Source organism: Mustela lutreola, chromosome 15 (genome assembly GCF_030435805.1).
Source record: "Mustela lutreola isolate mMusLut2 chromosome 15, mMusLut2.pri, whole genome shotgun sequence".
NCBI lineage: Eukaryota > Metazoa > Chordata > Mammalia > Carnivora > Mustelidae > Mustela > Mustela lutreola.
Genome location: NC_081304.1, coordinates 61,054,058 through 61,080,268, shown reverse-complemented (window position 1 = coordinate 61,080,268; position 26,211 = coordinate 61,054,058). Strand labels below are relative to the sequence as shown.

General features: G+C 57.4%; 1 protein-coding gene across 2 annotated transcripts in view; it reads right to left on the bottom strand.

The window, feature by feature from the left end:
* Positions 1-2,157: 2,157 nt before the first annotated feature.
* ANKFY1 (ankyrin repeat and FYVE domain containing 1) overlaps positions 2,158-26,211 on the bottom strand; it is a 73,772-nt gene continuing 49,718 nt past the window's right edge. For both annotated transcript variants that reach the window (XM_059150494.1, XM_059150495.1), the window contains 15 exons: positions 22,561-22,658; positions 20,756-20,984; positions 19,796-19,894; positions 19,426-19,579; positions 18,676-18,844; positions 17,829-17,947; positions 17,028-17,184; positions 16,136-16,336; positions 14,647-14,823; positions 10,075-10,222; positions 9,586-9,676; positions 8,974-9,098; positions 7,373-7,519; positions 6,199-6,289; positions 2,158-5,872 (listed from right to left, as the gene is read on the bottom strand). In XM_059150494.1, coding sequence (XP_059006477.1) covers positions 5,740-5,872; positions 6,199-6,289; positions 7,373-7,519; positions 8,974-9,098; positions 9,586-9,676; positions 10,075-10,222; positions 14,647-14,823; positions 16,136-16,336; positions 17,028-17,184; positions 17,829-17,947; positions 18,676-18,844; positions 19,426-19,579; positions 19,796-19,894; positions 20,756-20,984; positions 22,561-22,658 — 2,138 coding nt within the window. In that variant the 3' untranslated portion in view covers positions 2,158-5,739. The remainder of the gene's footprint in view (positions 5,873-6,198; positions 6,290-7,372; positions 7,520-8,973; positions 9,099-9,585; positions 9,677-10,074; positions 10,223-14,646; positions 14,824-16,135; positions 16,337-17,027; positions 17,185-17,828; positions 17,948-18,675; positions 18,845-19,425; positions 19,580-19,795; positions 19,895-20,755; positions 20,985-22,560; positions 22,659-26,211) is intronic.

The window sequence follows — 26,211 nt, the reverse complement described above, 5'->3', positions numbered from 1 at the left end:
CCCAACCCCTCCTACCTTGCCGCTCTCCCCCCACCCGCCATGCGCCAAACGCTTGCTTCCCTCCCAAAGGAAACGCTTCTCCAACTCTGATGCACCTCCGGCCACCGCTGAACCTATGAGCTCTATCCAGCATGTGCTCTCAGCCCCCGCCCTGGAATGGCAGGCTGGATTCTGCCTTCCTCACCCCTTGGCCATGCCGGTCCCGGGCTGGCCATGCTTGAGGACCTCCGAGAAACCCTCCCTTGGCTCTTGCCTGATCCCTTTCCTCCCCCAGATGCCCTCTGGGCCCATGAGCGCACCCCCTGACCCCACGTTTCTAGAATTTGGTCTCCTGGTGATGTCTCCGTGGCCGTATACCCCTTGTCACACCACGTGACGACCCCAGGAGCCTCCCCAGCTCCCAGCTGTCCTTTCTTACCTAGATGCAGCGAGCGTCCATGTCTTGCCTCCCACACTGCTCTCTGCACTGCTGAGAGCAGTCACCCTGGACGGCTGGGGCGTCCCCCCACACACACCTTCAGTGACCTCCCACCATCTGTGCACCCTGGCCTGCCAGCTGGGTTTTGTGTCTATGGCAGTCTTGTTCTGAGATGACATCCTGAGTTGTGCAGCAACTCTCCCTGCACAAGGACCGAGGGCTCCCCAGCCTGGTGTCCTGAATCCCCGGTACACAGCCAGGGGTAAGTGCACAGATGGGCAGCACCGAGCAGTGGAGCAGGGCCTCATGTTCCAGGTTCTTGCCCCGTCTCAGTGCTATGTGTGTCCTTCCATGCCGCTCCGTCCCTGCAGGCACCTGGGTGCCATGGGGGGGGGGGGGGGGGGCCGGGGGCCAGGGGCCAGGGGAGGATCACCTCGTGGAGAGTACAGTGGGCAGCGGGAGACCCGCTAGAGCCCCAGAGGCCATCCTCAGGGAGGGAACAAGGGCCAGTGTGGGGGCTGGCCCAGAGAAGTGCAGACTCTTCCAAAACAAACAAACCCCGCCGTCATCCCAGCCGAGTGCGGCCACGGAGGGCCCCAGGCACCTGCTGCCCCAGCTGCAGGCGGCTCACTTCCTCTTCGCCACCGCCAGGGACTCAACCTTGAAGCGCTCCTCCTGTGCAGCTGCGGGCTCGGGCTTGCTGCGATGAAGCTCTTGCTTCCTGGGGCAGCCGCAGCAGAGCTGAGCGGTTCCCCCACGTCTACATCCCGCCCTCTGGGGCAGGGTTGCCCCCCCCTCGGAGGGAACCATTCCAGACCACTGTCCACCCCGGACTTGTTTAGCTCTGGGACCTGGAAGGCCCCACAAACAGGCTGGACCCTGTCTGTCCCAAAACCCATTGTGCCTCTCAGAGCAAGATGAAGCAAACCCTCACCCCCACCAGAGCCTCCGTCAGCTCCCAGTGGAGGGGACCGTGTGTCCTTGCATCAGAGGAGGGCACACCACCGATTTCTGATGACCTCCTTCGGGGGGACTGTGAGCCAAGAAGGACTGTGGTCACCACTTCCACTCCACAGATGCAGGCAGTAAAGGCCCAGAGGTCAGGGAACTTGCCAGTACTATCAGTGCATCAGGAACAGTGGAACGGAGAGCCAGCGCTCTCCCCCGGCTAGGCAGCTCCAGGACCTATGCCGGCCCAGTTCTCGTGGGTTCACACACCTTCCGACTAGCCTTCCCCTCCAGGGCGGCTGTGAGGGTTACGCGGGCTCGTCCCCTGGAAGCGCTTAACTGTGCCTGTCAGCCATGAGAAAAGCCAGCAGAGAATGAGCTCCATCTCCACAACGGGTCTGAACCCCAGGGGGACAGGCTGTCAGATGGAAGACCAGGAGAGAGAATGTGTCAGCCCAGCACGCGTGAGGCCCAGGGAAGCGGCGAGAGTCGCAGGATCCGTTTAGGGGCTCCGTGAGCCCCTCAGCTCTGGTCTGCAAGTCCCCAAACTTCCCCAGTGTTCTCGGAATCGGCCCGCTAGAGCAGGGCCGGCAGAACCCTGCCTGGGGCCGGGACCGCGGGAGGGGTCGGAGTGGAAGCGTGGCTGCCCAGGCTGACAGGCACGTCCAGGTGGCTGGTCGCTCACGCCTAGCACAGCTACTTTGGGGCCGTGGCCACCAATGTGTTTCTGAAAAGTCCTGGAAATTCCAACTTTCCTAAAGGGTGAGCTACTCAAGAAGTGGGTTCACATGTCAGGAGTCAAAATTCGTTTTTAATGCTTATTGGTATTTCTGCATTAAAAAGTGACTACAAATGTCTTGCTGAAGTTTCCACTTTTTTTTTTTTTTAAGTTTCCACTTTAAAGATTTTATTTATTTATTTGACAGAGAGAGATCACAAGTAGGTAGGCTGGCAGAGAGAGAGGAGGAAGCAGGCTCCCCGCTGAGCAGAGAGCCCGATGCAGGGCCCGATCCCAGGACCCTGAGATCATGACCTGAGCCAAAGGCAGCGGCTTAACCCACTGAGCCACCCAGGCGCTCCTGAAGTTTCCACTTTAAATGCACAATTTTACCTCATTTTATTGTAAGGAATGGTTACAGAAAATGCAGATATCAGTATCTGAAAAATACATTCCATGACACGGACTCCAAGGAACGCCACCAATCAGCGCCTTCCAAGGCCACCATCCTGCACAGAGCACCGCCCTGCGTGGCAGGAAGCCCAAGGGATCCCCCTGAATGCGTACCTCCTGCTCTTGCCCTGTAACCCCCCTTCCCTCCCATCGCACAGCTGTCATGGCAACAGCCAGCCAGATGCCTCTGCCACAGGAGGACCAGCCACAAAGCCCAGCACGTGCCAAGTCAGGTCTCCCCACTACAAAGCCTGTCTGCCGAGTGCAACAGGTCAGCGCAGGGTTTGTGCCACCGAAGGGAGCACGCGCGGGCGGCGATCTTCCGGAGAACGTCTTTAAGGCTGTGTGACCATTTTGGGGGCTGCTTTAGTGTTCAGTTTGCATCTGGTCAAGCACTGGCTCCTCGCGATTGCTGCATTAAATGACGATGACAACGTGGCTTCCCAGGCCCTGCCCCCACGGAGAAGCCTGCATGAGGGGAGCAGTCCCGGTCCCAGAAGACCTTCGGTGCCTGTCAGGACCGTGTCCCACTGCCCTGCATGGTACCACTGTCGTCTGGGCGCCCAGTGCACCCCTCGGGTCTAAGCCTCACGCAGCCCCTCCTGAGGTGCGCCCCCCACTTTGTGCCTAAGGACCAGGCCAGCGCAGTCCCAGGCAGCGGGCCAGGCAGGGGCGCGTGCGGAGCAGTGGCTGACCCGCTGGGCCACTGGCCTCCACGCAGGCACGGCCACAGTGACTTGGGGCTGAGGTAGAGGGCCAGCGGGCGTAGGGACCCCACTGCCGGAGCGTGTGTGGCTGGGGGACACCGCGCAGGCCACAGACCCCAGGCACAGCACTCGTTCTGCCCCATCGTCCGCCCAGACACCGCCCCAGATCACCAGAACCGGAAAGTCCCAAGTGTAGGCACTTAAGTTGGGAGGCCAGTTCCTGCGCTGGGGGTTGCAGCCAGTTAAGTGAGGCCACGGGCGCACACGCGGGCCGAGGCAGAGGTCCCTGTGCAGTGGGCCTGGTGCCAGGCAGAAGGCCGGCAGAGCTGATGCAGTGCAGCACGCGGACGCGCACACGGACCTCGGGGCAACCGGCAGCTCTCTCAAGGACTGCGAGTGAGATGCTGCCGCTAGCAGCTGGGCTACGGGCCAAAGTGACATGGGGACAGCCCTGCAGTTGTAGAGCATGGCCAGTGCCAACAAGGGCAGGGACGCGGGAGCCCCACGGGCAGCTGCCACGGAACCTGCCATGAGCAGCCCAGCGAGCACCCCATGGTCCCCCCGCACAGACAAGGACACAGCGAAGCCATGCGGAACTCCCAAAACGCTTGCCCACTCCGGGGCCGCCCAGCACTCTGCCATCCCCGGACCGGAACAAAGAGGAGCTGGCCTCAGCGTATTTTAGACAGGACTTGAGCACTTAAGTGCAATGAGAGGCAAGACAGCGACTAAAACTGGTAACAGCAGGGCAGGAGCGGGACGTCAGCCCGATCCCTGATGGGCTTCCCATCCTCCGCTCTCCACCCTGATGTGGAAAGAGCGAGCATAAAAGCACCCACTGCCTGGATTCACATCTGAAGCACAATTATCTTACTTTCCAGCTAAAGAACCGGGCTACCTCACGAAGCCCTACTTCCTCGTGGTCCTGCTCTGCTGACCACGGGCCTCACGTGGGCAAGTGTCTGTCAAGAAGAGTTGTTCTTCTGCAGAAGTTGTACAGGAAATGTGTCACAGACTTTAGAGGACCAGAGGATTCTTCTGATTCTTTTAAACATTGTGCACAAGCTCATGTTAACATAGAAAGCATATATATCTCATAAATGACAGAAGTATTAAAAAGTAGCACTCCGGCTTATCAGCTTGTTTTATACACACATTTAGGCAACAGACTGTATAAATCTACAGCAACAGAGACGACAGACCACCGTCCAAAAAACAAAGCAAGAAAAGCAGGCTGTTGCTGAGATATTTAGTCCCTTTACACGTACACCCACACTTCATTAGCGCAAAAACAACGTAGTGGTTGCTCACAGTCTGAAAAGTCGGCGTTACGACGGACACTGCTAAGCTCTGAGAGTAATTCATGGGTACACGTGCTCATCTCAGAATTTCTTTCTTTAAAGCAATGGTAGAAGTTTCTCTAAATGTGCATTTTTTAAAAACTGGCCAAACCTTCAAAAGGAGCTTTTCAGCGCCACAGGGTTAGCAACACGCACTAGCAGCGATGAAGGCCCCCAAAGCTCGGGGGCCTCATTCCACGGATGAGCCAGCGTGTTCCAAACCTGCTTGCACCCGCTTGCAGGCTGCTGGGAACCGTGGGCCCCTGTGCCTGCCAGCCAGAGGCCACACAATCCCCCCCCAACACCCCACCGCTGGGCCCGGCAGCCCCGTGCGCACCGTGGCCCCATCAGGGCCAATCGTCAGAGTCACTAGTGCGTGCATGTGCAAGGCGGGCTCCGAGTACAGGTGCGGACATCGAACCCCCCGGAGCGTGGCTCTACACCACGTGCAGCACACAGTGCGTCTCCACCAGCATGCCCCGATGGCAGAGCGAGGCCTCCACGCATGGCACGCAGCCAGACGAGAGAACCAGACGCTGCGCTCCTGAACCCAGGTAAAGCTTTCAGTTGTTAAGGCCACGATTTTTCAGCTCTCATCTCTGAACCCTGTTTAGAAAATTTCACTTTTTTTTTAAAGGGGCAGCTCACTAAAAACATCAGCTTAGGTTTAAAAAACAAGCCTTGGGGCAAGAGGATCCTATAATCTTTGAGGAAACACTGCGCTGCCACTTACCCAGAGCAAAGGCAGCGCGCATGGGGCGGCCAGCCACCAGCCGCCCCACCACGGGGTCCCGCCCGCCCGGCTGCTGGTGCAGGAAGATCACGGGATTGCTCCACACGGACACTAAGCTACCGGGAGGGGAGGGGTTTTCCGAGTGTCCCAGTATGTTGCAAGCAGAATGGGGTCCAACTCTTGTCACAGGTGGTGCTGAGACGACACAGCTTGGTCCACCAAGTCGTCCAGTGACCTCGATCATAGTCGGACACACGGACAACCCAATGGAATCCTTGTAATGGGGTCAATCCCCCCCAGGGTCCTTCATTGTTCAGTCTGTTCCGCAGCAAGACGGGACGGCCAGCCCCTGCTCTGGGTGGGTCAGGCTCTTGAACAGAGCAGCTGCCGGCGAGGCGACCGGGATGTGGCCTGGGGGATCCCTAAGAGACCCCCCCCAGAGTCAGTACATCAAAGCAAATGTTGCAAACCCTCACGGGCTTGTTCAGATCAAACTTTATAATAGGAATCTCCTTGGTCGAGCATTTATGGCAAAGAAGGCGTCCACAGTGGCGGCTGTGGAAGCAAAGCAAGGGGGTGTGAGGGGGCCTCCAGCGGCCGCGGCGGCACCGCCAGCCCCGCACACGCGTTACAGCACCGGCGAGGAAGGCTCGTCAAAGACCAAGAGCCGCTCGGCACAGCCCAACGTCGGGCTCGTCCTCACAGGCCCAGCCCCTCGGCTCCCAGCGCAGCCGAGCCCCTCCCCCTCCTGCATGCACCGGCCACGGCGGCGTCGCCAGTGCAGGGCCCTGGCAGGTCCATGGCTTCTTGCGGAGAAAGGCAGAAGCAGGGAGACACAGGAGAGCCACCGCCCCCTCTGGAAGGTGACCTTGGGGCCTTACCAGTGATGCTTGCGAGTCGTGACTCCAAACTTGGCAGCACATTCGTAACAGGTGGACCCATCGCACCATGGAGGCTCCTTGGACAGCATGTCTGCAAGGATGGGCGGAGAGGCCCCGTCCCTATCAGAGTGACCGTGCCAGGTGACCTGGGGGCCGTCGCAGTGACGTGGGCACAGGAGCAACACAGGGGAGGGCTCTGGAGCCCCAGCACTTGCCAGGCAGGCTGGGGCAGGAGGGGCAGTGCTCAACGCTGTGACAGCAGAGTGTCTGCGGGGGACCTGGGCGGCCAGGGGCGGCCAGAGCAGGAGGCGCAGTGGGAGAGAGACCGCAGGCCGGGAAGACTGGCAGAGGCCACACAGCAAGGGGCCAGGGGGGAAGGGATGGACCTAGAGCAAGCACCACAGGCGACGAGGGGCCAGGAGGAGGCAAGAGCGGCTGAGGGCTTGGTGTGGGCTGCGGAGCATTTGGGCCGGGAGTGACCAGCACGCGTAACAGAACCGTGACTCATCTCCAGGCTGAACGGCAGCTCTCTGCCGCCCAGAGCGCCCTGCCCATGCACGCGGCCTGACCTCACAGCAAGGAACGGCGCGGGGCTGGTCACCGCCCAGCACCTTCCACAGTAGCACCCGGGACGGCTCCTACCCTAAGCTCTGAGAAGACGGCCCATGTGCGCTGCGAACGGCAGGGGTATGAGACACACTGTACATGGGCACTGGCTCTGCTGTGGACCACTCAGGCACGCTGGACAGGTCACCCGGCGCCACTGCCACCTCAGTAGGGATGGGGTAACGCTGGCAAATATGAGACCACGCAGAGTGCCGCTCTCCTCGCCATAGAGGGAACAGGGTGGGTGTGGTCAGTAGGGACAGAAGCAGAAGGCTGTCCCAGAGGATGCGGAGCCTGGACATAGACGTGCAGGGACTGCTGGACCCATGCACGGGTGACCCAGGAGTTCACGGATTGCTGGTGGGATTGGGGAGCCGGGAGCAGATGGGGCCCGAGAGCACTCTGTGAAGAGACTGCTCACAGCCCCTCTCCCACCACGGCCCTCACAGAAAGCTGTATACAGGGCCAGGAACACACGGGCGCATTCTGGGGTTCAGAGGTCACCAGGACATCTAGATGACCCACACCAGGACCATGTGTCCGGGAGGAGCAGGAAGGAGCCACTCACCTAACAGTCTGAACAGAAGCTGCTTTGTGGCGACCTGGTAGTTGAAAATGTTGATTCCCTGGTTATTGTTGACCCCAAGGCGAGCTCCAGAGCGGACGACGGCGCGGCACAAGTTGGCATTCCCTTTCATGTACGCCAAGAGCAGCACTGGAAAACCAAACAGCAGCAGGGTTCCTTCCTACCCGGGCTCGGCCGAGGGGAGCACAGGCCCTGGCAGCGTGCGTGCCAGCAAAGGCCCTGCGGACACTCTGGGAAACCTCAATGGGGGGTACGCAGCTTTGTCCAGTCCAGGGCCAGGAGCCCAGGATGTACAGGGCCGCTCCGGGGCCCGGTGAGCGCATCGTTCCAGAGACGTGAGCAGAGATCAGACGCGGGAGGAGGCCCGGAAGGAAGGCCTTTGTCTCAGCTTCCCCCCTCTGGCACGCGCTCGGGGGAAGAAAGCCCTAGTTACGTGACACAAGAACACCTGAACACGTGGAGAGAAAAGTCAGCTCAGGCTCACCCTCCACACTGGGGAGGTCTCCCATGCAGGCGCCAGCCCTCTGGGCTCCCAGGCTCCAGCCAGGACCCTGCGAGCCCGTCGCTCCTGTTAGCTCCCGCTAACACCCTGCACTCCCCCACTTCACTCCGTCCTCTCAAGGGTGCAGGCGGACGGGGGCAATGATTTCCAATGAGGGAAGAGGCACAGAGAGATCACAAAAGCACCCAGCGGCACCACTGAGAAGAGAGCAAGGCACTGGGAACCGGGTCTGTGCACTTAAGCCCGACGAGAAGTGCCGCCTGCCCGTTTCCAGTTCCCAGTCAGCGGCGCACAGCAGCGGTGCCAGGCCCACAACCCACTCCCAGAGCCAACTCCCTCAGACCTAGGCTCAGCACAAAACATTCATACGCCAAGGCCAAGAACAGACAGGATACAGGCGCCCGTCTAAGGTTCTGGACGCTCCTGGGACGCCATGCTGCTGCAAAGGCCGAGGCGGCGCTGTCTGGCAGGAGGGAGGATGAACGGGAGCGCGGCAGCGGTACAGGGCTCTGGGAGCTCAGGCTGGTTTCACCCGTTTCCCTACTTGAAAAATGGGGATGCGCTGCTTGCACTGCTAATAGGGGGCTGCGGGCACTGCACAAGCGTCTACATGCAAGAGTTCCTCAGAAACGCAGGGACAGCCACACGAGTTAGCGCCATGACGCCATGACCGCAGGCAGCTGGAGCAGCACCGCGGGAGGGCCTCCACGGGACTCCTGCCCCTGTGTGCGTAACGGGCCACGTTTCCGAAGCCCATCAACACACACAGCAGCACACCCCCCACCCCGGAAGCACGTGCAGGGCCAGACAAGGGGCAGAGGAGGACAGGAAACACAGGCAGGCACGTGTGCGGACAGAGGCGTGGCTGGGGGGGTTCTCTAGACACTTCCGACATGCGTGTGTCCCCAATCAGACACTGCAGAACGCCACGGGGGCTCCAGGGACAAACGCTCCAAGAGCCCCTCCCGATGCGCAGGCAGGTGTCCTCCAAGGATGACGTGTGTGCCCGGGCTCCTGTCCTTCCGGGAGGCGGGAGCCCAGGCCCAGGGAGCGGGGACGGCGGCCTTGCACGCTGACGTACCCGTGTTCCCTTCTGCATCCGGCTTATCCAGAGGGTACTCAGGCATGCACTCCAGGAACAGCTCGAAGATGGTCGCTGCATTCTCTCTGCCATACTGTCCCAGGATGTGCAGGGGTGACTGGCCGCTGACAGAGCAAGCAGGAAACGTGGGGTCATGCACAAAAGATGTAATTTTCTGACCCCCGTGATGCCCGATAAATTTAAGAACACTGACTAGGTCATCAAAGCTTCTCTACAGGGACACCTGGGTGGCTCAGTGGGTTAAGCCGCTGCCTTCGGCTCAGGTCATGATCTCAGGGTCCTGGGATCGAGTCCCGCATCGGGCTCTCTGCTCAGCAGGGAGCCTGCTTCCCTCTCTCTCTCTCTGCCTGCCTCTCCATCTACTTGTGATTTCTCTCTGTCAAATAAATAAATAAAAATCTTTAAAAAAAAAAAAAAGCTTCTCTACAAAGTATTTTTCAGAAAGAAACACTCCAAGGTACCAAAGCCGGTCAAGTGCGCTACTGGCCAATTAGTTCTACAGTGCGGACCTGCGAGGCACGGGGACCACGGCAGTGAGGGCAGGCCAGGCGGCGTGGAACCCAGGCCTCTGCTCCGACCACACACACTCACCGCAGGTTGAAGGCTTCGGCGTCCACGGTGCACTCGGTTAGGAGGACCCGGATGCTGTTGAGCCGACCATGCATGACCGCGAGATGCAGAGCTGCAGAGTAAACCTCTTACTGGGCAAGCCCAGGACCCATGCGGGAAACATGGCCTCTTCACAACCTCCCTCGGAACAGGATGCAGCCACAGCAGCCCCCGTCCACTCACACAGCCACGGCTCCCCAGCCTCAGTGCCCCCCCAGACGGAGTCGTGCGCGCAGCCCTGGCAGACCATGCACTCTGCGTCTGTGGTCACCCAGAGCAAAGACTTCAGGGCTTCACCAGAAACCACTGCAGGGCTCGGGAGGAAGCTGCCCGGAACGGTCCATGGGAGCCCAGCCCAGAGCCCACCCTGCCACAGCTCTGCTGCTGTGGAAACCAGCCTCCCCAATGAGGGCAGGCCGGGGTGCGGGACACCTCGATGTCCAGATGAGGGGCACTGTGGAGGGCACCCACCGTTATTTCCATTCTCATCCACAGCAGCAAAGTCCACTGCATTCTCCAGGAGCACGGAGCAGATGGTGGGCAGGTCCTGCTGGGCAGCGAGATGGAGGGCCGTCTGGCGATGCTTCGTCAGCTCATTCACTCTGGCTCCTGCAAGAAGCTGTGCGGGCTGGTTACCTGAGCAGCCTCTCCGCCGCAACCGGCACAGGTCCTGCCGACCGCCCGTCTCCAGATATTTGCGTACCCACCCGGCCAGCAACGATGGGACCGTGCGGGCCTTGCACACGCTCCAGGGGAAGCAGAAGCCAGCGAAACCCGCTCCAAGCAGAAAGCGACAATTATCGGTATATGAAGAAGCCATTCCTTAGGACACAAAAACTCGACTTCTAAGTCTTCACGCTACAGACCACGCAGGATGACAGTGATATTCACCGTACTGTGCAAGGATGTCCACTGCTCACAGCAGCAAAACCAGATCGCAAGAAGGATTGAGTTACAAAAATTACAGAATATCCAAACAACAGAACAATAGCCAGTAAGATGATAAAGATTTGTAGTTTCACACGGAAGGACACTATGATACAGGAAGTCAAAGAAAGGCCAGTTAGAAGATAGGATGACAGCACGGTCCCATCTGCAAAGAGAGACAGACACACAGACACACACACTGATGGTGTATAAAAGCACGCAGACCAAACTCAGAGGTGTGGGGGGTATAAGGGAGATGTGACCTGCTTCAACATCCTTACATGCTTTATGGTTTTCCACAATAAGCATATACTATGTTTATATTATTTTCTGTTGTTATTAAGATTTTAAATACTCTTCACATCAAACACGGAGCTAGAACTCACAACCTAGAGATCAAGAGTCACGTACCACTGACTGAACGAGCTGGGTGCCCCTCCTATGTCTTTTTTTTTTTTTTTTTAAAGATTTTATTTATTTACTTGACAGAGATCACAAGTAGGCAGAGAGGCAGGCGGGGGTGGGGGGTGAAGCAGGCTCCCTGCTGAGCAGAGAGCTCAATGCGGGGCTCCATCCTGAGATGGTCTCCTGAGACAATGACCTGAGCTGAAGACAGAGGCTTTAACCCCCTGAGCCACCCAGGCGCCCCTCCTATGTCATTTTTAAAAAGAAATTAACTCCAAGAATTACAGAATCAAAAGCAGGAAGGACCTTTCGACAATATCCTGTCTACTCGTTCTTTTTCGGACAGACTTCCAAGTTGCGGCTAGAGTCCATGGTGCCTGCCCCGCAGCCCGAAGCCAGGCCGGCTCCCAGTGGGTGCAGACACTCTGCCTCGCAGCTCTGGTTCGGACCCTGCCTTCCAAGTCCCAGCCTCCGCGACCTTTGGGCACCCAGTGCAAGCACCCACAGGTCTGGGAGGACATTCCAAGGGGGATCCATGGCCAAAGTGCTGCGTGTGCTGGGGCTCAGACAGAGCTAATCTCAAGGATGGTTAACTGGGGATGGGGAGAGGTCTGGGCAAAGGCACTCTTACATGCGAACAGGCTCCAACATGAATCTGACGGCCACAGTTTGATGAGCTGTTTCTAGGCCCTCCCACCACCTGTGAGGTCAGGGAGGCAGCAGCTTGACCTTGGTGAAGGGGCCGTGACCCTCAAACCTGTCCCAGCTCTCAGATGGAAGGACACATGGCCTGAGACTGTCTGCTACTTTGCGGCCCCCCTATGCCTCCGTGGCTGGTTCCCATACCCAGTCTGGGCCTGCTGCTACCAGACACCCCGCCATCATTCTCCAGCCCTCCTCGTGGAACTGCCCCCCACAGCCCACTGCAGAGGTACCTGCTCTCTCAGCTCTAACACATAACAAGTCTTAATTGTTTTCGAAGAAGTCTTTTTCAAAAACAAAAATGGGACAGGGGCACCCAGTTGGCTTAGCTGGTAGAGCCCGTGACTCCTGGTTTCGGGGCTGTGAGCTCAAAGCTCACACTGTGGGAAGAGAAGAGCAGAAAAGGAAAGGAGTGGAAAAAAGGAAAGAAAGAAAGAAGGCGGGACATTGAACGCCAGTCAAGTGCCCTCCTTGCTAGTCGGGCAGAAGGTACTGGGTTTGATGGGAGGTTCAGGGTCCGGCCAGGGGACATGAAGCCCTTTGCCTGCATGTGCTTTCAGCTCACACACTTGCTTGGCTTCTCCACACCAAAAGGAAAAAGGCTGCTCACAGTTCTAGGTCTGACGTGTCACACCCTCCAATCTGGTCCCTACCTGCCCTTCCAACCACAGCTCCAACACCCTCCCGAAATTCCAACTGAACCTTCCTAGTGAAGCACTCACACGCACTTTCTAGTCTCCACGTCCTTGCTTGGACTGTGCCCCGCCTGGGTGGCACTGTGTCGCACTGGGAAAGACAGGGTTTGCAGCTGAACAGAAATGGCTAAAATCCCAGCCACGCTACTGACCACCTCATATCTCGAGGGAAACTTCTTTCTGGGCTTACATTTTCTGCTTTGTAAGATGTGAAAATTTTCCTACACCTCTCTGAGTGGTTTTGAGAATTAAGGAGTGGTCAGCTCCTTGACGTCAATCTTGGCGATGATTTCTGGATCTGACTCCAAAAGTGAAAATAAACAAGCTGGGCCAGAAACTAAAAAACGTCTGCACAGCAAAGGAAATCATCAACAGAATGAAAAGGCGTGAACTACGAGTGAACGTATGCGCAAGTGACACGTCTGATAAGGGGCCAACATCCAAAATATACACAGAACTCACCGCAACTCAATACCCGATGAGTAAGTGAACAATGTAAAAACAGGCAGAAGGACCTGACAGTTCTGCAGAGAAGACGTCCAGATGGCCAGCAGACACAGGAAAAGATGTGCAACATCACGCGGCATCAGGGAAACGCAAATCAAAATCACGATGAGATACCACGTCACCCCGGTCAGAAGGGCTTAAAATCAGCAGCATGGGAGACAGCAGGGGCCGGCGAGGGAGCAGAGAACGGGGACCCTCGTGTACGGCCAGTGGGTGAGCAGGCTGCTGTAGCCACTCTGGAGAACAGCACGGATGTTCCTCAAAATATGAGAAACGGAAACACCGTGTGACCCAGTAATTTCACTACTGGATATTCATTGAAAGGAAAATCGCTATTTAAAGAAAAAAAAGATAAAGGAGCAAGTTTCTTGCACACTGTAAAAAAGCTTTAAAATGCCTTTAGTATCACACAAACCAACCAGCACAACCAGCACGGGAACTCTTGATAGTCTGGACCTGCTCTTGGACTCCTTGAGTTCTCCACAGAGAGCAGAGGCAGACGCCTGCGAGTCTGGGACCCGTCTTCTACACAGGCACCTGCAGCACCCTGCACAGCTGGGGCCTGCGCAGAGGCACAGGCGGACCAGCCAGCTCAGGCTGGGCCTGCAGCCACGCCCGCACGCCACACACCGCAGCCCAGGGGAGGGCTCCAGCGTGCACGCGTGTCCTGGGCTGTGGGACAAACACTGGGCGCTATCTGCACCCACATCCGCCGCAGCCTTACAGGCCAAACCAAGACAGGAAGCGGATCCAGGGTGCATGACCGACGAACGGGGAATGACGCAGCATGCGCACATGGCCAGCACAACTTAGCCAGAGACAACGAGCTCATGCTTTCTGTAACAAGATGGGTGCACCCTGAAGGCATTAGGCTCCATGCAATAAGGCAGAGAAAGACAAACACCATATGACCCCGCTTACATGGAGAATCTAAAAATCAAAAACCCAAACTCACAGGTACAGAGAACAGACTGCCGATTTTCGGAGAGGGGGGTGTGGGGTGCTGAAATGGGTGAAGGGAGTCAAAAGGTACAATCTTCCAGTTACAAAATACATAAGTCCAGGGCGCCTGGGCGGTTCAGTCAGTTAAGCCTCTGCCTTCGGCTCAGGTCATGATCTCAGGGTCCTGGGATCGAGCCCCACATGGGGCTCTACTCAGCGGGAGCCTGCTTCTCCCTTTCCCTCTGCTGCTGCCCCTGCTTGTGCGTGCTTGCTTTCTCTTTCAAATAAATAAATAAATCTTAAAAAGAAAAATAAATAAAACACGTAAGTCCTGGGGCAGTAATGCACAGCACGGGAACCACAGGTAATACCATACCGCGCACCTGAAATTGCGAAGAGTAAATCTTAAAAGTTCTCATCAGAAGAAAGCGTGTGTACCCGTGTGTGACAGATGTTAACTAGATGTGCCGTGGTGGTCACTCTGCACTCCACACGAATACTGAACCACTGTGACGTACCCCGGAAAATACCACAATGGGACATACTGATGAGAGCACGTAAGCGTGTGCCAGCGGCCCTGAGAGCACACACTTGGCGCTGGTGCAGACGTAGGCCTCCCTGCCCTTGCGGCCGGGCCTGCCCCGGATCCTGCTTTCCCCCAAGGCCTCACCCCAGCACCTGCGCACGGCGCCGTCTGGGCTCTCAGGATGCACTGCCACAGACACAGGGCTCCCCAAAGGGCACTGGCTTAGCTCCCCAAATTCATGCCAGCACTTCAGAAAACCCGCCAGAACAGCAGTGATGAGAGCTCCTGCACACGGCACGACCCAGCCCACAGGTCCCACACACTGCTCGCAGCACGTACCAAGTTGCGGACGATGATCTCTGAGCCCGCTTGGACGGCAAGGTGCAAAGGGGTTAGCTTGGATGCGTCCTGGACTCTGGAGTTCACATTTGCCTGCACGCTGATCAGGAACAGGACGCTCTCGATATCAGAGTTCTGAACTGCCACGTGGAGAAAATTCCGGCCTTTGTTATCCACCTAAGGCAACAAGAAGGAGCCAAAACATTAGTGGGCCTCCCTCACGAGGGAGCCTCCTGAGCACGAGCCAGAGGCGATGGTGTGGCCTCAGGTCCAGGAGGCTCAGGTCCAGGAGGCTCCTTCCAATAGCCCACACTGCACGTGCCCCCCACCCACCACAACATGTGTGCATTTGGTCGCATGTGCAAGGCCCTGGAAAACTGAGAAAGAGACGACCTGCGGATGGGAAAGGAAGGGGGCGCTCAGGGAGAAAGGAGAAGGCAGAGACTAGCTGTGGGGTCCCCTGCTTGGCTCAGACCAACCACCAGGACCCCCCACCTCAGCAGCAAGAGCAGCCCGACCCCGAGCAGTTGCACAAGGTTCCTCCTCCATCAAGCTACAGGGTAAGAGCACGCGGCGGGGAGGCAGCCACCAGCCTGCTGCAGACCGGAGCTCCGTGCAATTGGCCAGAGAAGTTGTGGCTACGAGAGCCATCACGTCCCCGAGTGCTCGGTGAGAAGTGAGGGGGCAGCGCCCACACACCCACAGCCACACACACAGCACGTGCTGCTGTCCCAGGCGGTGTTTCTACAAAGGACTCTGGTCCACCAAGCCCGACTCCCTTGTGTATGAGGAAACACGAGGGGCTGCCCGCTCCCAACCCTGCGGCAGCACCCGCAGCCCGCTCACACACCAACGCAAAGCCAGCAGCCCAGGGCAGCCTAAGCTCCAAAACGGCTCATCTGCCGCGCCAGGACTTCCTTCTGTTCAGCTGCCATATCTCCACGTCACTGCCCTCGGCAGCTACTCATGAACCCTGACGGGGACCTCAGTCCCACCTGGACGCCCTGAGGCCGGCCCTTCGCCAACCCCTGAAGCAGCACAGAGAATGGGGGGCCTGAGCCTGCCACCCGGACGGAGCCCCGCTCCTCAGAGACGCTCTCCCTGGAGAGCTGCCCCCACACCAGCCGCTCCTCCTGTTCAGTTCACAGCTCCAGAAGACCTTCATCACCACGACCAGGAAACCAAGGAGAGGCACATGAGGACACCATTGGGGCACACCACAGAATGACGCCCCGGCCGGGACTTGGCCACTTCAGCCTCCCTGTGCGCGGGGCACCAGCAAAGGGCTGACACGGGGCAGAGCACTCCACTCTCCGCCAGCACCGACAGTCCGCCGGAACGGCCGGACTTCAGGAAAGAGGAAAGCACTTTCAGCACAGGTGTCTTCGTGAGAAGAGACCCGTTCGGCTGGGGACATCGGTTAGTCTCCGCATCACGGGGTCCCCCGAGCTCGGGCAGTGGAACGCAGTGTTGGGTGTGGGTCCCTCACCTGCTCGGCAGCCCCGGACTCCCGCTTGAGGATGGCCTCTGCCGCCCGGTTATTCTTGTAAGTCATGGCGCAGGCGAAAGGGGTCAGCCCCTGTCTGTCGCGGACGTTCAAGTGGATATCGGGGTGGGAGATCAGCAACTGAATGATGACGCTGTGCTGGTTGCTGATGGCCACGTGCACAGGCGCTCTCCCTTCCGCGTCCTGCAGGGACAGACACAAGCTCAGTGTCCAGACGCAAGGAGAAACGAGGGGAGAAACAGGAAGGGGATCAAATCAGATCGGGTCTGAGAACCGATACTGCCCCCCTGCGTCCGCAATCAGCTTTTCAAGAGTCCAAGCCCAGAGAAAACCAGAAGCCGTGGGCATCTCCCTCACACTCCAGTGATCCAAGGACACAAACACGCTTGGTTCGGAAGATGAACCAGCAGTCAGGCTCGCCTGAGACCACCGCCCACTCGGCGGCAGGCAGCCTACGTCCTCACGGGCCGGGATACCGACGAGCACCAAGGAACATGACTCGGGTGCTCCACGGAGCTCCGGGGACAGCTGAGCACAGTACTCAGCTTGAGTCTCGGACAAACTCCCCACAGAGACGGACAACCAACGGAGGTGAGAGGCCAAGAGAAGCTGACCGAAGGAACACTCCTCACGCTGTAGGAAGGACAAAGGCACAGAGTGGGAGAATCTTCACCTGAAAGTCTTGCAATTTACAGGGCAGACTGTGTGACCCAGGGGAAGTCACTCCATCCACCTGTCCCTTAGGCCCACTCACGGCCACACCGAGGCCCAGGACCGAGAGTCTGCAAGGCTCTCTTACCTGCAAAGCAGGTAAGAGATTACTCCCTAATTCTGCCGTCAGCATCCCTCTCCTGGAAAGAGAAATTCTCCATACCTGTGTGTTTACACTGGCACCAAATTCCAGAAGACACTGTACTGTCTCCTCCAGCCCCCAGGAGGCTGCCAGATGCAAGGGGGTCTGCCCGTCTCTGGCCTCCTCCTCCCCTTCTCCGTTAGGACCGGGCTGCCTGGGACTGTTCACATCGCAGCCGCTGAAAGCGAGGGGGACATGAGAGGCGGGCTCCAAGAGCCAGGCTCCCAACCCAGCCGGAGGCTCGTCAGCAAGTGCACAGCAGCAGCCTCACCCGCCCAACGTGCTGCTGCCGTGGCCAGGACAGCTGTCTCAGTCACAACCCGATGTCCAGGTCTGACCCCACTGATTTTCCTTTGGTCTTGGGGGCAGCCTGGGCATCAGAACTCTTCAAAGCCCCCCCAGGGATGTGTGTGCGATCATCTTGAGAACCACTGCTCCAAAGGTCCCCACCGTGCATACTGCACCCTGAGCGTGCCATGGACCTGCTAGGGCTCATGCACCTTCAGCGGGCGGGGGCCCGGGGGGGTCCCCATAGGCGCCATCTGGTTTCCTCCGCCCCAGCCTCCTGCCTGCACTGTGTGAACTGGCCTGATGGGACTACGGGAGCGTCTAGGGCCCCCAGAGCAGGAAGCTGGCTCAGCTTCGAGACTGCGACATGGGCACACAAGCCCTTCTCCTCAGAAGTGGGTCAAGTGCCTTCACTGGCTGACTTCACAGAGCAGGGGCCCTCTGACAGCCTTCATGGGGATGTAAGACCCACCAAGGCATGCCAAGACCGCAGCTGAGGAAGAGGACACGAGGAGACACTGGGGGTTCTCTCACCTGCGAATAAGGAAGCAGGCGGTAGACTCGTTGTTCTCATCGATGGCCCTGTGCAGGAGTGTCTGCAGGCAGCCCCCGGGCCCCGGGCCCCAGCACGTGGCATCGCAGCCGTGTCTGACCTGCAGAAAACACAAGTGACTCACAAACACTGCCCAGCAAAGTCACTCTATTATCCCCTCTGAGCTCTAGGTTCACCATAAGATTCACTGTTTTCAGGCAAGATACAGCTGACAATCTACTGCTAGTGATACTAATCTGTAGAACACTGATTAAAATATGCTTTGTGCCAGGTCCTGTGGGATGGATTTGGGAAACACAAGAAAGACAGAAAGACAACATTATCATCACCCTTGGGAGCCCTGTCCCAGGAGGGACAGAAAACAGACGCACTCCTGTGGCCTCAGTGACACGCCTGTAACTCACAGGGAATGTCGCCATCAGCTACGTGAAGCCCCAGCTGCACAGTGCACCCCTGGCAGGGACCAGGCACATCAGATAGCTTGGTGAGGACTTCCTGGGGCCTGTCTTCTGAGTAAGGGAGATAAACCAGAGCTCTGAGGACTTGTCACTATGGTATCCGTGAAAGCAGCCCACACCCAAGGCCTCCTGAGGAGGCACCCCAGCTCTCTGGCATCTTGGCAGTCCTGGTAAAGACAGCCTAAGAGAAAGTGCTGGAAAGATCACATTGAACTGCAAGTTCCTAAAGAGGCTTTTCCACTGCTCATCCTCGACCCGACTGGCTGCTGGCAGCTCTCTTGTTCCTTGCGACCACTAGGCAGACAGCAACTCAGTCTCAGACACAAAGGCCCCCATGCGGAAACGGAGGCCGGAGCTGAGCCTGTCTCACCAGGGTGGATGCAATGTCCTCCAGACCGTTTGCCAAGGCGAGCCACAGCGGGGGGTTCCCCTTTTCATCCGGCACGGACATGTCCGCGCCCCGGGTGCAGATGGCGTCCACCACGAGCGGAAGCTGGTTTCTGATGGCCAGCTGAAGGGCTGTCTCCCCGTCCTGAGTCCTGCGAAGACACCCACCCAAAGCCAAGATATGTAGCCGGAGCCCAACGCGTGCCCCAGCGCATTCCAGAGGCCAGAAAGCATGTCGCTCACGCTAACCAGCACTCCCTCAGAGCACTTTATCCTGTCAGCAGCCTCTGTCCCTTCTGCCTTTTTAAAAATACAGCTGAGCCACCCCAGTGCCCCCAGATGGTAACGCAGCGCCTGTGTGTACTGGTGTGCACTCGGCCATACGGCTGCTTCTCGCAGCAGGTCAGTAACCTGCCGCCATGCACTTGACTGACCGCTCCCTCTCCTCAGCCATTCCAGGTCACTTGACACTAGAGATACTGATAAATTCCTCTGGAAATACGGGAACACTAGAAACCAAACTCCGCATTTCTCCCCCAAGCCCTTTGGACAGCTCACTAGCTGGAATGTTGTTCGTTGAGCGCGAGATCGCTCTCTAAACAACAGCTTCTGGACTGTCCTTTCAGTGAGCTCTGTGCGGTTTCGTGGCCTGGTCCTGGAGGGTTCCCCTCTGCCACCCCCGGGCCCAGTGCGCCGGGAGCGGGTCCTGCGGGGAGAGCACAGCGCCGCCCACCTGACGTTTATGTCCGCCTGGTGCTCCAAGAGAAAGAGCGCACTCCTGCTGTCCTGCCGCTGCATGGCCATGTGCAGCAAGGTCTGCCCGTCCGCCATGGTGTCGTTGATGCCGGCCCCAGAGCCCAGCAGCTGTGCCGCGATCGTGTGCATGCCTGGGACACAAACAGGCCCTGACTGCCCCACGCGCCCGACATCTCACCGCAACACACCCACGCCCCCTCGACGTCTCAAAGCCAACGGCTTCCACGGGGTTTTACAGGCTTAACCCAAACCCCATGATGCGTGCAGCCCCTCCCCGCCCACCTCCCCGCCCTCAACCCTTATGACGCAGGTCCATCTGGACGCCGGCAGCTCCCGGCATCCCTTACCCGTCCACAATGCCAGGCCCAGCACCGTCTGGTCTCGGGAGTCCTTAAGGCTGAAGTCCGGAATGATTTGCAAGTTGTTGGTGGCATGAAGAGCATTAGCTAAAATTTTTAAAGGAAACACACACTTGATTTCACCATCCATGGACCACATTAGTTTCCAACTAACTGACCGACTAGAACAGAATCACCTCTACACAGAGAGTTCACCAATCTTCTTGTGGGGGGTGGAAGCCCGGGAACCTGGTATTTTGGAGCAGAGCTTAGGGAAAAAGTAAAGTTTTTAATGCTTAAAATAGTGAATCTTCACAGAAGGAAAACAAACCCACTATGCAAACACAAATGATACCTGACTGCCGAAGAAAGGGTCAAAGCCATGGCCTGGCATGGGAATTCCCACCACCGCAACACTCCCGTGAGGACCCCAGAAAGTGCCTCTACCTACAGCCTCGCTCCCTTCCAGAGGCACATGGCAGAGGCACGCTGACTGTCACAGGGACAGGGCAAGAGGAAGACAAGAGCCAGGCCAGGAAACGGGAGCACCCGAGCATGCCTTTCTGGGGAAGTGGGCCTCCCCACGGCAGGGGCTGCCCCTGGCCCTCCTTCCCACTCCTCCCACAGTGCTCCTGTCAGGGAGGCTGAGCAGGACAGCTGACTTGAGCAGGACTTGGGGCCGCAGGGTCCTCGGACGCTGCTCACGCCGACACAGGGCGTTGGGAAAACATCCACGTGAGAGGCAGTCACCGGTTCTAAAGCCATAACCTGACAGGTGGCGTGCAATGGGCAGGCCCTGTCCTAAAAGCTGTACGTGGGGCAACAGCGGTCAGGAGCCAGAGGACACGCTCGTCTCACTTGACCTGGAAGGATCTGGGCGACAAGACTGCCCAGTGGAAGCAGCATCAACTCTACAACTCACAACTCAGAGCTGCCGCTCGAAGGCGCAGGGCAGGCCCCACTGCCCACCTTTCTGCTCCAGGATGACAGACACCACGTCGGGGTGATTATAGGCGATGGCCATGTGCAGCGGGGTCTGCAGGTAGACGCTGTGCGCAGGGCTGCTGGCAGACGCAGCCTCCCTTGGTGGCGGCGGGGCTTCCTGCGTCTGCAGGTTCGGGTTGGCACCCTGCTGCAGCAGCTCTGCAGTGAGGCCGGCCAGGCCGCGGCGGCAGGCTGTGTGCAACGGGGTTTCTCCCTGAATGGAAGCAAACGGCGCACCTCAGAGCACGCTCAGGAGGGGAGCGCCCATCCCAGAGCGATGACGACGGCCTGTGTACCAAAACCCGAGTCTCTGGGGACAGTCACCGTTCTCGGCTCATCCTGCCACTGGCTGACAGTGACGCGCCCCACACCTGCGGGTCTGTCCCTCCCTTCCCTGTGCCATCAGCCTCTGTTTCTTTAATGCCGGCCAAGTGCCCTCCAAACGCCCTGGCTCGTTCTCTCGTAGGTGTCCGACAGCGTTCCTAACCGCCCTTCACATGGTTATGACTACACAAGCCCGACGTGCCGCGGAAGCCAGCCCCAGGGAGGCGGGCAGAGCCTCAGCTGCAGCCCCGTGGGGACAGGACTACCGAGGGGCCACTGTGCCCCTTCTGCCCCACCCCCACTGGGCTCTCTGCCCGGCTCCCATCAACCCCGTCTTGAGCTTGAATCAAGTCCTCCTTCCCCTCCTTTCTGACATTAAAAACACTTTAAACTGCCATCCCACACACTCATCTCACTACTCAAGAGGCACAAGAACACACGGCGTCAAGTTTCCTCCTGGCCCTGTCCCCAGCACCCAGCTCCCTCCCCAAGGAAACTCCGGTGCCAGGGTTCTGTGTCCTTCCAAGGACAGAACAGTCACAGAAGAACAGGCACCCAGACGTACACACACAGCATCCTGCCACTCAAACAGACGAACTCAAATCAAACACGCAGGCCTGTCCCTTACTCTCACGGAGACTACACCTCATCGGTCTAGAGTCAAGACCCGACAAGGCTCCTTGTGAGACAAAGCAACATCCCACTTCGTTTTTCCCTGGAAAGAAATTTCCACTTTGACCTCTCAGCTGGTTTTCTGCAACCTCCGTATTTCTAACTAACGTGTTCCTGTTGCCGCCTCAGTTTTCCAGTCTCCAGCACTGTATGTGCACCTGCCACTGCTGTGTCCCTGTGTCACCAAACTCGGCCCCCACCCGCGCGCCCTCCCCACCCACTGGTGTTGCAGTGAGGAGGGCCTCACACGCTGTCCTGTGTCCCTGTGTCACCAGACTCAGCCCCCGCCCCCACGCCCTTCCCCATCAAATAGTGTCACAGCGAGGAGGGCCTCACGGAGCATCCTGTGTCCCTGTGTCACCAGACTCAGCTCCCACCCCCAAGCCCTTCCCAATCGAATGGTTTTGCGGAGAGGAGAGCCTCAATGAGCATCCGGTGGCCCTGTGTCACAGGACTTGGCCATCCTCCCTGCGCCCTTCCCCATCGAATGGTGTCGCAGTGTAGAGGGCCTCACAACAGGGTCCTCCTCTGTGAGACCATCTTCTGCTCCAGCCACCTCCCCTCCACACTGGCACTGGGAATGCTCAGTGATCCCCATGATCCCACCAGAATCAATAAGCACAAGACTCTCAAACCCCGTATCTGGGGACAAAACACCCGTTTCAGCCTGGTTTTCTAACCAACTGCATGTATTATTCAGACAAAAACTGAGAAAGAGCTAATTCCCCCCTACATCCACCACTGCCTTTCTTGCACGGACCCACACTGCCTCCCTGGCCACCCAGCACACTTACCCACTTGTTCCTGTGGTTGGCCTGGGCGCCACTGGTCGCCAGGAAGAGAGCCGCTGCCTCGTTCCCTGCTTCAGCTGCCTGCTGCAGTAAGCAATTCCCTGGGAGACAGGGAGCACACACGTCTTCCACCTGCACGAGGACGAGCCCCTCCTCGCCCACCTTTCACGACGGATAAGCCCGCACCCCACACCCACGTCACGCCCACACGGGCCGTCTCTGCGTGTAGATGCAGACGCTGGGCAGACCCGTGTCTAGGTGGAACCAAGACTTGGTCTGGGAGTCAGAGACATTCATCCCCCCAGAGTCTGCCAATGGCCGCCGCCCAGGGCCAGAGGCAAGTTCTGCTCCTGCTGAGGATGGGTAGAGCGCAGTTTCTCAGTAGCAGAGCTCCTGGCATTTTGGCCAGGGGACTCTGCTGTGAGGGGTCTGTTCTGCACACATGGCAGCTAGATGCCAACAACACCCCAGCCTTATGAAACCAGTACAGCTAAGATGCTGCCGGGGTGCAGGGAAGGCGACGGTCGTCTGAGCGCCCGTGCACCTGGAACAACCACGTGCAGCACAATGTGAGCTCAGTTCCACCAGAAAATGCCCTCTACATCTTACCCCAGGGCCTTAAGTGGCTTAGAAACGTTCTGATTTTAGCACTGTTTCCTAAATAAAAATCTTGGGAGGAAAAAACGCCTTTTTTCTTCCTTCCTTCGTAGAATAGTTCTAGCCCCAAAGCAGCGTTTCCCTTTCCACTAACACCTGTTTCCAGTTCAGATAAACACAAAATCCCCATGCGCTGCAGCTATGCTATCTGAGAATGCAAACTGCAACCAGGACTAAAACAGGTAAAGAAACGGGCCACGGCTAAAATCAGCAACACAAGAAGCGACAGGTGCTGGCGAGGGTGTGGAGAAACGGGAGCCTCGTGCGCCGCAGGAGGGAACGCGAGCTGGTGCGGCTGCTCTGGAAGCGGCATGGAGGGTTCCCAGAAAGTTGAAAACAGCTGCCCTACGACCCAGCCATCGCACTACTGGGTGTTCACCTCAAAGATACAGACACAGGGATCCGAAGGGGCCTGTGCACCCCAGTGTTCAGAGCAGCAACGTCCACAAGAACCAAACTGGGGAGAGCCAGAGTCCATGGACAGATGAATGGCTAGAGAAGACGTGATATGTATTTACACGCGCACACGCAGACACATACACCGGCGTGCTACTCAACCATCAGAAAGGATGAAATGTGGCCATTTGCAATGACGTGGATGGACCTAGACTGTACCATGCTGCATGAAATGAGTCATCACAACATGATCTCACTCACTGGACTTTAAGGGAAAAAACAGATGAACACAGGGGAAAGGGGAAAAGAAAAGGAGGAAGGGAAACAAAGCATAAGAGACTGAAAGACAACAGGGCTGCCAAAGGAGATGGGTGGGGGAGGGGCTGGATGGGGGATGGGCATTGAGGAGGCATTTGAAGGATGAGCACCGGAAACCTAAGTGATTTATCACTGATTTCTACTCCAGAAACCAGTAATCGCACTTTAACCACTTAAAAAAGAAAATGAAAGAAAGGACAAAAGCTTTGTTTTCACGCCCCTTCCCCTTTTCCCTCCAAGACCGTGACCGCATCCCTAGCAGAGAGCCACTGTAATTTAAGTGAGCCCTAACTACGGTCCCGTCCTCACTTCTGCAGTCACTCTAGGGCACACAAGACATGAGCACGGGCCTCCCTGTCAAACAACACCGACCTCCACCTGCCACAGCCTTATGCTGAGAAACAGGGCGTTGAGGCCATTCCATGCATAAGGACAACCAGAACAAGGAAAAACAGTCATCCTGAACTTGCACTGAAACTCCAAGTATACGGAGTAAAACGGACGGCCAGCGAGACGATAGACAGATCCACACCCACAGTGCAGAACTGTAATCCTCCTCCCGCACAGGCAAGCCGAGCAGCCCCCCAGCTGGTGACGGGGAGAGTGCGCAGCAGAGCAGCATGCATGGTGCAGGGACATGAGCACAGGTGTGCGCGCTGCAGGGACAGAACACGGCCCCTGTCAAGCATGTGTTAAGCTTTCGTAAAACTAGATCTGCGGGGTGCCCATGGGGCTCAGTCAGGAGTCTGCCTTCGGCTCAGGCCCTGATCCCGGGGTCGTGGGATGGAACCTGCTTCTCCCTCTGCCCCCCGCTCCTCCTGCTCCTTCTCTCACCCCCACTCTCTTTCTCAAATAAATTAATCTTAAAAATCAACCCCACGTTCAAGTCCTAAACATCAAGGAACCAATTTCTTATATAACGTGATGCTCATATAATACAATTACATTAAAAACCAATAAAATTATGGCCAATAACCAATATACCTTTATAAATTAAGAGTAATTTAGTAACAATCTCCTTTCCAGAGACTTTCCTGATTCCCTGGTGTGGAGTGCCCTGCCTTCAGCTTTCATGTCACCCGAGGGGTGATCTACTTTGATCTGTATTTAAATTACTAACTTCTTTTCGCACACCCCTTTTCTGGGCCCACCCCCCTCATCAGTGGCACCCACCCACGCTTCACACATAGCAACACCGATCACAAAGGGACCCTTCCTAAAATATCCGCACAACTTACTAAGTCAGATCAAGGAAATATCCACCTTACAACAGTGGTCGCTGGATTCCTGAGGGTTCCTGAGTCTTTCAGGGGCCCATTATGTCAAAACTGTCCCCATAACACCACCCTTGGATGTTCGCTTGTGCCCATGCTCACCGGTATGGCTGGCAGGTCACGCTGAGGCCTGAGCGCGAGTGACAGCGGCCCCAGCACGAACCCACAGTCCCCACAGTGCTCTTGACCACCACGCACCAGCCAAGAAAGGGGCGGGTTCTTGATAAAGCAGTAGAAATTACTAAATTTCTTAAATTTCAGCAAGTCCCCGTCCTTTCAGAACCGTGTGACATTTCCTTTGTAAGGGGGACAATCCAACAAAAGGATATTCATTCAGCAGTTAAAGTCTGAGCAGAGAAGCACAAGATAAACACATACTCACATGAAAGAGGAGAAGCGTCTGCGTGAGGAAGCCAGCAGTGCGCGCAAACCCACAGCGGCGGCGCAGCGGGCCCCACAGCGGGCTGGACTCACCGGCAAGGGGGCCGGACTCATGGCCACGGCTCCCCAAACTGAGCAGCTGACAGACACTCTCCTGAGAAGGAGCACAAACTCGAGCCTCTCTCTCTTGACAACCGGCAGTATTTGTGCCGGATGATAAAATGTGGATCTTTCAAGTGAGTATTAGAATTTGGGAAACTTTAATCGAAAACTGCAGGTCTGACTGCTTATCGATACCGGAAGACAACAGTCTCCTCTGATGCGATCAGTGCGACACTAGACACGTCATTCTGAGATACAAACGCGTTTGAAGATGCCATTAACTCCGCAAACCAGCACTTTTCAAATGACCAAGTCACGGTGTGACCGGACCACGTCGGGAGCAGAGCCGTTCGCAGGCAGACGGGTCGCGGGTCCAGCATCACAGAGTACGAGCTGCTGGTGGGCACGCTTCCAGGCCCCACGCTGCGACGGACTCTCAGCTACAGCCCGGTCACTCTGCTCGCTGCAGACCCGGGGGAGCGCACCGCCCTCCTCCAGCTACGTCAACACGTCAGGGTGTGTTTCC